The 12878-nt window shown below is 46.7% G+C and overlaps 1 protein-coding gene across 1 annotated transcript; it reads left to right on the top strand.

Annotated features, from left to right (window-relative positions):
• Positions 1 to 548: 548 nt before the first annotated feature.
• LOC129850739 (trafficking kinesin-binding protein 1-like) lies at positions 549 to 12851 on the top strand (the record flags this gene model as incomplete). Its single annotated transcript, XM_055917001.1, has 6 exons — positions 549 to 918; positions 7407 to 7483; positions 7709 to 7825; positions 8856 to 8956; positions 12140 to 12248; positions 12773 to 12851. Coding segments are annotated over exons 1-6 (604 nt in total), but the record flags the coding sequence as incomplete, so codon positions are not given.
• Between the last annotated feature and the right edge of the window lie 27 nt (positions 12852 to 12878).

Here is a 12878-nt window from a genome sequence, read left to right as displayed (position 1 = left end):
TTCTGTTATTTGGCTCTCAGTATGTTGCTTCTGCGTTGAATAAGTATACATGTGCAAATTGAGTCACCTGTGGAGTTGACTGTGGTGAGGCAGGCTGGGGCCCCACCCTTACAACAGGTGTATGTGTCTTGTGGTGTGCTCCGCCTTGCACTGTTTCCATGGAGAGTCTGGTGGAACATACCATTTCAACACTTGAAAAGGGGGGTGAGCAAATAGACACATTTAGACTTGATAGGGATAACACTATAACTTATTATATGGTTATATTAGTCCTTGTCACATAGCTGACATTTTGAATTGACTCCATGCTCTAATCTAAACATTCAAAGTCCTGTCAGTCTGAGAATAGTTTAGTGCCACTCCCCTGCTCCGGTTCCACTGTGGGCTGTCTTCTAGTCATGGACAATAGAGGGAGAGAGAGCAGGAGGAGGGAGTGTCTGTGACTGGGTGACAGACGTGCCTTGCTGTCCTCACACAAACACACACACACCGACTTAGACACACACACTCTCTCGCTGACTGAGACTGACTGTCACACACACACACACACACACACACACCGACTTAGACACACGCACTCTCTCGCTGACTGAGACTGACTGTCTCACACACACACACACACACACACACACACACACACACACACACACACACACACACACACACACACACACACACACACACACACACACACACACACACACACACACACACACACACACACACACTTAGACATGGCTTTGGACTTGAGACAGCTGGGGTCTGCTGGGCCCAACTAGCCTAGTGTTGGTGTTAGCATGTCACTGCTCTGTCACAGCACCCCAGAGGACAGCTTGGAGTATGTCTGTTCACCTGACCACTGTGATGGAGAGGAGGAGGAGAGGGAGAAGGATGAAGAGCAGGGTACTCTGCAAGAAGGTATACTAACTGGAGTTATGGGAGCTTTGCTGCTCCTCTCATTCACATAGTGCTTTTGAACCACATTGTTAGACTGCTGTGTCTCTCTCCTGCTCCCTGTGTGTGGCTCCTGCTCCCTGTGTCTCTCTCCTGCTCCCTGTGTCTCTCTCCTGCTCCCTGTGTGTGGCTCCTGCTCCCTGTGTCTCTCTCCTGCTCCCTGTGTGTGGCTCCTGCTCCCTGTGTGTGGCTCCTGCTCCCTGTGTCTCTCTCCTGCTCCCTGTGTGTGGCTCCTGCTCCCTGTGTGTGGCTCCTGCTCCCTGTGTGTGGCTCCTGCTCCCTGTGTCTCTCTCCTGCTCCCTGTGTGTGGCTCCTGCTCCGTGTGTACTACACTGATTGGTTTGAAATATTTGTCAAATGTTTTCAGGGCTGTAGGTCATGTGAATTTGTATTATACCAGGATAACCAGTGAGGACATTTAGTACGTTGTTTGTGTTCAGAGTAAACATGGAATTCTCCCTTCTGATGGCATCAACAGAACAGGCAGGTCATCAGACTTCTGATAGCATCAACAGAACAGGCAGGTCATCAGACTTCTGATAGTATCAACAGAACAGGCAGGTCATCAGACTTCTGATAGTATCAACAGAACAGGCAGGTCATCAGACTTCTGATAGCATCAACAGAACAGGCAGGTCATCAGACTTCTGATAGCATCAACAGAACAGGCAGGTCATCAGACTTCTGATAGCATCAACAGAACAGGCAGGTCATCAGACTTCTGATAGTATCAACAGAACAGGCAGGTCATCAGACTTCTGATAGCATCAACAGAACAGGCAGGTCATCAGACTTCTGATGGCATCAACAGAACAGGCAGGTCATCAGACTTCTGATAGTATCAACAGAACAGGCAGGTCATCAGACTTCTGATAGTATCAACAGAACAGGCAGGTCATCAGACTTCTGATAGCATCAACAGAACAGGCAGCCGGCAGGTCATCAGACTTCTGATAGCATCAACAGAACAGGCAGCCAGCAGGTCTTCAGACTTCTGATGTATACACCTGCTGTAAATTGGGGTTATTTAACATGAGCAGTATCACAGTGGGAGCAGAGAGAAGCTGTCTCCTATACCCTACCCAGTAACTAAGCAGCTGTCTGCCTATACCCTACCCAGTAACTATAGCAGCTGTCTGCCTATACCCTACCCAGTAACTATAGCAGCTGTCTCCTATACTCTACCCAGTAACTATAGCAGCTGTCTACTATACCCTACCCAGTAACTATAGCAGCTGTCTACCTATACCCTACCCAGTAACTATAGCAGCTGTCTCCTATACCCTACCCAGTAACTATAGCAGCTGTCTGCCTATACCCTACCCAGTAACTATAGCAGCTGTCTCCTATACCCTACCCAGTAACTATAGCAGCTGTCTGCCTATACCCTACCCAGTAACTATAGCAGCTGTCTCCTATACCCTACCCAGTAACTATAGCAGCTGTCTCCTATACCCTACCCAGTAACTATAGCAGCTGTCTCCTATACCCTACACAGTAACTATAGCAGCTGTCTCCTATACCCTACCCAGTAACTATAGCAGCTGTCTCCTATACCCTACCCAGTAACTATAGCAGCTGTCTGCCTATACCCTACCCAGTAACTAAGCAGCTGTCTGCCTATACCCTACCCAGTAACTATAGCAGCTGTCTGCCTATACCCTACCCAGTAACTATAGCAGCTGTCTCCTATACTCTACCCAGTAACTATAGCAGCTGTCTACTATACCCTATCCAGTAACTATAGCAGCTGTCTACCTATACCCTACCCAGTAACTATAGCAGCTGTCTCCTATACCCTACCCAGTAACTATAGCAGCTGTCTGCCTATACACTACCCAGTAACTATAGCAGCTGTCTACCTATAACCTACCCAGTAACTATAGCAGCTGTCTCCTATACCCTACCCAGTAACTATAGCAGCTGTCTCCTATACCCTACCCAGTAACTATAGCAGCTGTCTGCCTATACCCTACCCAGTAACTATAGCAGCTGTCTCCTATACCCTACCCAGTAACTATAGCAGCTGTCTGCCTATACCCTACCCAGTAACTATAGCAGCTGTCTCCTATACCCTACCCAGTAACTATAGCAGCTGTCTCCTATACCCTACCCAGTAACTATAGCAGCTGTCTCCTATACTCTACCCAGTAACTATAGCAGCTGTCTGCCTATACCCTACCCAGTAACTATAGCAGCTGTCTCCTATACCCTACCCAGTAACTATAGCAGCTGTCTGCTATACCCTACCCAGTAACTATAACAGCTGTCTGCTATACCCTACCCAGTAACTATAGCAGCTGTCTCCTATACCCTACCCAGTAACTATAGCAGCTGTCTCCTATACCCTACCCAGTAACTATAGCAGCTGTCTCCTATACCCTACCCAGTAACTATAGCAGCTGTCTCCTATACCCTACCCAGTAACTATAGCAGCTGTCTGCCTATACCCTACCCAGTAACTATAGCAGCTGTCTCCTATACCCTACCCAGTAACTAAGCAGCTGTCTGCCTATACCCTACCCAGTAACTATAGCAGCTGTCTACCTATAACCTACCCAGTAACTATAGCAGCTGTCTCCTATACCCTACCCAGTAACTATAGCAGCTGTCTCCTATACCCTACCCAGTAACTATAGCAGCTGTCTCCTATACCCTATCCTGTAATTATAGCAGCTGTCTACCTATAACCTACCCAGTAACTATAGCAGCTGTCTCCTATACCCTACCCAGTAACTATAGCAGCTGTCTCCTATACCCTACCCAGTAACTATAGCAGCTGTCTCCTATACCCTATCCTGTAATTATAGCAGCTGTCTACCTATAACCTACCCAGTAACTATAGCAGCTGTCTCCTATACCCTACCCAGTAACTATAGCAGCTGTCTCCTATACCCTACCCAGTAACTATAGCAGCTGTAGGGGTGTTAACCCCGGTGTCCTGGCTAAATTCCCAATCTGGCCCTCAACCATCACGGTCACCTAATAATCCCCAGTTTACAATTGGCTCATTCATCCCCCTCCTCTACCCTGTAACTATTCCCCAGGTCGTTGCTGCAAATGAGAACGTGTTCTCAGTCAACTTACCTGGTAAAATAACGGATAAATAAAAATAAAAAATAAAAATGTATCATGGGGCCTTGGTGCGTGCTGATGTGTGGCGTGCTGCTAGATGTTTGTCTATTCTATCACATTCCAGATCTATACTATTTGTGTGCTGTTGATTCGTCTCTGGTTGGTCTCCATGGTTGAGGTCCACCTCAAAATGTTGACACCACACCCTGGTTATTTGTTCTTTTGTTGTGCTCATTAGGATTTCAGAATATTCATTTTTCAGTGGTGAGGATGGAATGTGTTCTGTAATGTAACTTGTCTGCCTTTCAGTTTAAATGCTCCTGTCACAGAGTAAATAACTCTACATGAAGGTGTTTTTGTCAGCCAACAACCCTCATACCGTACAGGCCATTCACTGTCATGACTGCTCACTGTGATGCTGCACATGTATGTAAATATGTACTTTGCATCTAACTCCTCATTTACATTTGTTTCCACCATTGGAGTTCAAAGCCTGTGTTTGCTGCCCTACAGACACCTATCTGAGAGTACAACAATTACAACTATACCAGGCCTGGCCTATACCCTACCAGCCTGTGTTTGTTGCCCTACAGACACCTATCTGAGAGTACAACAATTAGAACTATACCAGGCCTGGCCTATACCCTACCAGCCTGTGTTTGTTGCCCTACAGACACCTATCTGAGAGTACAACAATTACAACTATACCAGGCCTGGCCTATACCCTACCAGCCTGTGTTTGTTGCCCTACAGACACCTATCTGAGAGAACAACAATTAGAACTATACCAGGCCTGGCCTATACCCTACCAGCCTGTGTTTGCTGCCCTACAGACACCTATCTGAGAGTACAACAATTAGAACTATACCAGGCCTGGCCTATACCCTACCAGCCTGTGTTTGTTGCCCTACAGACACCTATCTGAGAGAACAACAATTAGAACTATACCAGGCCTGGCCTATACCCTACCAGCCTGTGTTTGCTGCCCTACAGACACCTATCTGAGAGTACAACAATTAGAACTATACCAGGCCTGGCCTATACCCTACCAGCCTGTGTTTGTTGCCCTACAGACACCTATCTGAGAGTACAACAATTAGAACTATACCAGGCCTGGCCTATACCCTACCAGCCTGTGTTTGCTGCCCTACAGACACCTAGCTGAGATAAATAGATAAATAGCCTCATTGTCAAAATCCCAAAGTATCCCTTTAACCCCAAAGAAAGAACAAACAGGGGCTGTCTGGAGAAACAAGTCTCCCCTTTGTCTGCATCCACAAGGTTAGTTAGGAGTAAAGCACATTGAAGTTGGACTCTGTTGTTCCTACCTTTGTGTTGCCTCTGGCGTCTTGGGAACCTGCTATGACGTGCTCATTAGTAGATAACAAACTGTGGATGGAGAGATTGAGAGAGAAGTGGAAAGGGCAGGAGTGAGTTCCAGGTTTCTTATTAGAATATGCCTTTAGATGACAGTTGAAGTTCATCAATTTTAATATACAGTATAGCTTTTTCTTTTATATATATTTTTGTTATGTTACAGGTTGTTCTAAAATGGATTAAATGTTTTCATTTATATATATATAAAGTGATATCTATATCTATATATATATATATTAAAACAGTTTAGGCCTCCCGAGTGGCGAAGCAATCTAAGTCACTGCAATGTGGTGCTAGAGGCATCATTACAGACTCGGGTTCGATCACAGGCTGTATCACAACCGCCCGTGATCGTGAGTCCCATAGGGCAGCGCGCAATTGGCTCAAATTGGCTCAGCGTTGTCCGGGTTAGGGGAGGATTTGGCGGGCCAGACTGACTACGGTCGTCAGTCGAACAGTGTTTCCTCCGACACATTGGTGCGGTTGGCTTCTGGGCTACGCGGGAGGGTGTTAAGAAGCTCGGTTTGGCGGGTCATATTTTGGAGGACACATGACTTGACCTTTGCCCCCCGAGCCCGTTGGGGAGTTGTAACGATTGGGGGCGAAAAAGGGGGTAGAAATAGGCTCGGGGTTGAGTGCTATATTTAGTCATGTTTTGGCAGTGGCAGTGCATCAGCTGGGAATAGCATTGTATTAACAGAGAATGACACTGCAGCTTGGCAACGTGCTGTTATCAGCTGGGGTGGGGTTGAAGTGAGGTCAGAGTCCAAACCATCTCACTTGTCACTTCCTCCGTCTCAATAGTCTTTCCTGGATCCCTCATCTCCTTTCCTGTCGTCTCCGATTTCTCTAAACCTCAGAGGGAAACATTACAAACACGTTTCCTCTCCTTGAATCCTTTCCTGGATTTCCTCTGGCGTTTTGAGAATGCCATGAGGTGAGGAGGGGTTGAGAGGACACAAGGAAACGAGGAATCAAGGAAACAGTATTGAGACAGAGCCATTGTGTCAGTCTACCTGATAACAACAACGTGCTAAAGGTCTCTGAGGTCATCAGGCAGGGCTGTGTGATGTGTACAGTAGGTGGCCCTCTGATAACTCAGCTATTTCAAATATCCGTCTGTCTGCCCTGCCCCAGCTGTTTAGCAGTCAGTACATACAAACAGTACATGACTGCACTCAGATATGACCCAGCTGTTAACTGTTTCTCCTCTCTGTTGTCTCTACAGCTGTTAACTGTGTTTCTCCTCTCTGTTGTCTCTCTACAGCTGTTAACTGTGTTTCTCCTCTCTGTTGTCTCTCTACAGCTGTTAACTGTGTTTCTCCTCTCTGTTGTCTCTCTACAGCTGTTAACTGTGTTTCTCCTCTCTGTTGTCTCTCTACAGCTGTTAACTGTGTTTCTCCTCTCTGTTATCTCTCTACAGCTGTTAACTGTGTTTCTCCTCTCTGTTCTCTCTCTACAGCTGTTAACTGTGTTTCTCCTCTCTGTTGTCTCTCAACAGCTGTTAACTGTGTTTCTCCTCTCTGTTGTCTCTCTACAGCTCTTAACTGTTTCTCCTCTCTGTTCTCTCTATACAGCTGTTAACTGTGTTTCTCCTCTGTTCTCTCTCTACAGCTGTTAACTGTGTTTCCCCTCTCTGTTGTCTCTCTACAGCTGTTAACTGTGTTTCTCCTCTCTGTTGTCTCTCTACAGCTGTTAACTGTGTTTCTCCTCTCTGTTGTCTCTCTACAGCTGTTAACTGGGTTTTTCCTCTCTGTTGTCTCTCTACAGCTGTTAACTGTGTTTTTCCTCTCTGTTGTCTCTACAGCTGTTAACTGTGTTTCTCCTCTCTGTTGTCTCTCTACAGCTGTTAACTGTGTTTCTCCTCTCTGTTGTCTCTCTACAGCTGTTAACTGTGTTTCTCCTCTCTGTTGTCTCTCTACAGCTGTTAACTGTGTTTTTCCTCCCTGTTGTCTCTCTACAGCTGTTAACTGTGTTTCTCCTCTCTGTTGTCTCTACAGTTCTATGTGCTGAAAGAGTGGGCCAGATGACTAAGACATACAGTGACATAGATGCTGTTACTCGTCTGCTTGAAGAGGTAAGAGAACCTGGTCTATCACTTGGAGCACATTCAATTTACAATGTTGTCCGTTTGGTTAGTCAAATCTGCCGTTCAGACATCTCTCTGCCCTGCCAAGTTAACCACATCATAGAACAAGTCAAACATTGTCATACAGTAGCAACTGTTTCCCTTTGACCTGATTCCTAGATCATGATGCATGATACTCCGCCCCTCTAACCAGCCCCTCTGTCTCCCCTGCAGAAAGAACGGGACTTGGAGCTCGCCGCCCGCATCGGCCAGTCACTGCTGAAGAAGAACAAAACCCTCAGTGAGAGAAATGAATTCCTGGAGGAGCAAGTGGAGCACATTCGAGAGGAGGTGTGTGTGGAGTGTGTATTGTGTGTACGTGTGCTCTTCTCTCTCAGAACCAGGAGAAATGTGGCATAATGTTGATATTTTATCTCTCTCCTCTCTCTCCCTCTCTCTCTCCTCTCTCTCCCTCTCTGTCCCCCTCTCTCCCCCAACTCTCTCCCTTCTCACCATCTCTGTCCCCCTCTCCCTTCTCATCCTCTGTCTCCGTCATCTCTCTCCCTTCTCATCCTCTCTGTCCCCCTCTCTCCCTCTCTCATCTCTCTCCCTTCTCATCCCCCCTGTCCCCCTCTCATCCTCTCTCATCTCTCTCCCTTCTCATCCCCCCTGTCCCCCTCTCATCCTCTCTCATCTCTCTCCCTTCTCATCTCTCTCCCTTCTCATCCCCCCTGTCCCCCTCTCATCCTCTCTCATCTCTCTCCCTTCTCATCTCTCTCCCTTCTCATCTCCCCTGTCCCCCTCTCTCCCTCTCTCATCTCTCTCCCTTCTCATCCCCCCTGTCCCCCTCTCATCCTCTCTCATCTCTCTCCCTTCTCATCTCTCTCCCTTCTCATCTCTCTCCCTCTCTCATCTCTCTCCCTTCTCATCCCCCCTGTCCCCCTCTCTCCCTCTCTCATCTCTCTCCCTTCTCATCCCCCCTGTCCCCCTCTCATTCTCTCTCATCTCTCTCCCTTCTCATCCCCCCTGTCCCCCTCTCATCCTCTCTCATCTCTCTCCCTTCTCATCCCCCCTGTCCCCCTCTCATCCTCTCTCATCTCTCTCCCTTCTCATCCCCCCTGTCCCCCTCTCATCCTCTCTCATCTCTCTCCCTTCTCATCCCCCCTGTCCCCCTCTCATCCTCTCTCATCTCTCTCCCTTCTCATCCCCCCTGTCCCCCTCTCATCCTCTCTCATCTCTCTCCCTTCTCATCCCCCCTGTCCCCCTCTCATCCTCTCTCATCTCTCTCCCTTCTCATCCCCCCTGTCCCCCTCTCTCATCTCTCTCCCTTCTCATCCCCCCTGTCCCCCTCTCATCCTCTCTCATCTCTCTCCCTCTGCAGGTTTCTCAGCTGCGCCATGATCTGTCTATGAAAGATGAGCTTCTCCAGTTCTACACTAGTGCAGCAGAGGAGAGTGAAGGAGATTCGTCCAGCTGTACCCCGTGAGTCTGCTATCTGTCATCCCGACCTACGCTCTTCCTCTCCCACTTCACCTGGTGTGATAGAAAGTGAGATTGTGAGATTAGCCTGGTTCCGAGAACTGCTTGTGGTTTATAGCCAACTCCTATGGTTGTTGTTATGCTAAAGGCAGGAACCGGACCTGTTCCCCTCCACTCATCACATCCACTTTTTCCTTATAAAGCAAAACTCCTTCATTTTGCCGTTGTCAGTAAACCCCCACTATGCCACTATGGTCTGTTGTTCAGGTTACTCAGCAGAGAACATTTAGCTAGAGGAGGTGACTGCTGTATGTGGTCCTGGGGGTTAGTCCCTACTGTAAGGTCTCTCTGCTCTTGTTCCTCCCAATTCTACTCTCCTTTTACAATGATATAACCTTTCAACTTAAAGGGCCAATCCAGCTGTTTTTATTTCGATATCAAATCATATCTGGGTAACAATTGAGTTTGTTTTCAATTAAAATGGTCAAAAGAAACAAAAAGAAAAGAAACTACTTAGCAAAGAACATTCTCTCAAGCAAGAATTTAGCTAGGGCTGTCTGGGAGTGGTCTGAGGGGGGACTTAAAACTATCTGTTATTGGCAGAGAGGTTTGGAACTCTCCTATTGTTCTATTAACAAATGTAGAACTTCAACCCACCAAAACAGGCTGACATTTCATGCGGTCTTCTCAAACAGCTCTTACACTAAAAGGGCATTATCATCGTTTTCCCAACTTCACAGTATTATTCCAACCTCATAGTGCGGAAACGTATATATAACACAGAAAATCTCATTTTTGACTGCACTGGGCGTTTAAGCTCTTATTTCACTGGTCCCACAAGTCCATCCAACGGGTAGGTACTTGTGTTTTGTGGCTCCTGCTTAAGGATGGCTTCAAGGCTGTTTTCTTTAAGATGAATAAAGGCCTTTGATTTGTTTGTCCAGAAAATCCCCCTCTTCTCTCAGACAGAGGTACTGTGACCCTGTGTGACAGACTGAGGCAGCAAGCTGGGGTTGGTTTGTTGTGTTATCTCAGGGGAAAATACAGACAAACTGACCTGTTTCTCTTACGCCTCAAACACAGAGCGGTTGGGTGAATACCAAGACCGTGGCGTTCCCACTAGTGTCATAATGGCAGACACTACCAGGCGTCCTGTTACACTGGTGGTAAAACATTGATTGACTGTTCCATCTATCCTTGTTGTCTAAATAATGCAGATGGTTCCAGTCTGGTCTGTATATCGTGTTGAACCCCTCTACCAGCTCTGCCCAGTCATTCTAAAGTCTTCCAAAGCCAAGTGAACAAACAGATCACCGACCATCTCAAATCCCACAGTACCTTCTCCGCTGTGCAATCTGGTTTCTGAGCTGGTCATGGGTGCACCTCAGCCATGCTCAGCGTCTTAAACGATATCATAACCACCATCGATAAAAAACAGTACTGTACAGCCGTCTTCATCGACCTGGCCAAGGCTTTCAGCTCTGTCAATCACCACATTCTTATTGACAGACTCAACAGCCTTGGTTTCTCTAATGACTGCCTCGCCTGGTTCACCAACTACTTCTCAGATAGAGTTCAGTGTGTCAAATCGGAGGGCCTGTTGTCCGGACCTCTGGCAGTCTCTATGGGGGTGCCACAGGGTTCAATTCTCAGGCCGACTCTTTTCTCTGTATATATCAATGATGTTGCTCTTGCTGCGGGTGATTCTTTGATCCACCTCTACGCAGACGACACCATTCTGTATACATCTGGCCCTTCTTTGGACACTGTTAACAAACCTCCAAACGAGCTTCAATGCCATACAACATTCCTTCTGTGGCCTCCAACTGCTCTTAAACACTAGTAAAACTAAATGCATACTATTCAACCGATCACTGCCCGCACCTACTCGCCCGTCCAGCATCACTACTCTGGACGGTTCTGACTTAGAATATGTGGACAACTACAAATACCTAGGTGTCTGGCTAGACTGTAAACTCTCCTTCCAGACTCACATTAAGCATCTCCAATCCAAAATTACATCTAGAATCGGCTTCCTATTTCCCAACAAAGCCTCCTTCACTCATGCTGCCAAACATACCCTCGTAAAACTGACTATTCTACCGATCCTTGACTTCGGCGATGTCATTTACAAAATAGCCTCCAACACTCTACTCAGCAAACTGGATGCAGTCTATCACAGTGCCGTCCGTTTTGTCACCAAGCCCCATATACTACCCACCACTGCGACCTGTATAGTCTCTTTGGCTGGTCCTTGCCTCATGTTCGTCGCCAAACCCACTGGCTCCAGGTCATCTATAAGTCTTTGCTAGGTAGAGCCCCACCTTATCTCAGCTCACTGGTCACCATAGCAGCACCCACCCGTAGCAAGCGCAGGTATATTGCACTGGTCATCCCCAAAGCCAACCCCTACTTTGGCCACCATTCCTTCCAGTTCTCTGCTGCCAATGACTGGAACGAACTGCAAAAATCACTGAAGTTGGAAACATATATCTCCCTCTCTAACTTCAAACATCACCTGTCAGAGCAGCGTACAGATCGCTGCAGCTGTACACAGCCCATCTGTAAATAGATCATCTGTAAATAGCCCATCCAACCAACTACCTACCTCATCCCCATATTTTTTTATATATATTTTTTCTGCTCTTTTGCACAACAGTATTTCTACTTGCCCATCTATCAGTCAAGTGTTAATTGCTAAATTTTAATTACTTTACCACTATGGCCTATTTATTGCCTTACCTCCTTACTTCATTTGCACACACTGTATACAGATTTTCTATTGTGTTATTGACTGTACGTTTGTTTATTCCATGTGTAACTCTGTGTTGTTTTTGTCGCACTGCTTTGCTTTATCTTGGCCAGGTCGCAGTTGTAAATGAGAACTTGTTCTCAACTGACCTACCTGGTTAAATAAAGGTGAAATAAATAAAAAATTATCCTGGTGGATATGATTCCCTGTTTTTACAAATGTAGGGCTCTTTCCCAAATGGCAACCTAGTCCCAATGTTGTCCACTACCTTTGACCAGGACCCATAGGGCTCTAGTCAAACACAGTGCACTACATGTTGAACTACGGGCCCTGGTGGTCAAAAGTAGTTCACTTCGTAGGGAATAGGATGCCATTTGGGACGTAGCCCATGTCCCTCGTCACTTAGCGACGGTCGCTGTGTCTCGTCCACACAGCATCCGCCACAATGACTCCACACTGTCGGTGCCAAGTTACTTCCCCCTGGACTCCCTGCAGAAGAAACTCAAAGACCTGGAGGCAGAGAACATCTCTCTTAGATCAGAGGTAAAGTCATGGAGCTAACTAACCCTGTGTGTAGTTCTGTGGTGGTGTCCTGCTGACCATACTGTGAGGGAGAGAACATCTCTCTTAGATCAGAGGTAAAGTCATGGAGCTAACTAAACCTGTGTGTAGTTCTGTGGTGGTGTCCTGCTGACCAATAAACATTGACTAAACCTTAGACGGTGAAGAGATGGCAACTTGGTAATACTTTATGGTACAGTCGGATAATAATATGGAATTTAACAAAACGACAAAACATAATGAAATGCTTATTATCTGGTCACATGGGAGTTCATTGTAATAAATATCAGAATGTTAGCAAGAATGAGCTAATTTGATTGAATAACTTCAGATGCTTACCAGAAAGATTCAGTAGAGTATTTTCATAGTAAACCAGAGGTGCCAGTGGTAATAGGACTGGAATAAGTACTGCTGCCAATACTTTACACCCAGCTCTCCTGCTGTGTGATGATGATGATGATGATGATGATGATGATGCGTGGCTGCATCCTGTCATCCCCCACCAGGCCAGTCACCTGGAGACGGAGACGGAGGAGTATGAGGAGAAGGAGCAGCAGCTGGTCAACGACGTCGTCAAAGAGCTGAGTGAGTAACACACACACACACACGCGG

This window comes from Salvelinus fontinalis, unplaced genomic scaffold (assembly GCF_029448725.1).
Source record: "Salvelinus fontinalis isolate EN_2023a unplaced genomic scaffold, ASM2944872v1 scaffold_2268, whole genome shotgun sequence".
In the NCBI taxonomy this organism is placed as follows: domain Eukaryota; kingdom Metazoa; phylum Chordata; class Actinopteri; order Salmoniformes; family Salmonidae; genus Salvelinus; species Salvelinus fontinalis.
This window is presented reverse-complemented; position numbering and strand designations above follow the sequence as displayed.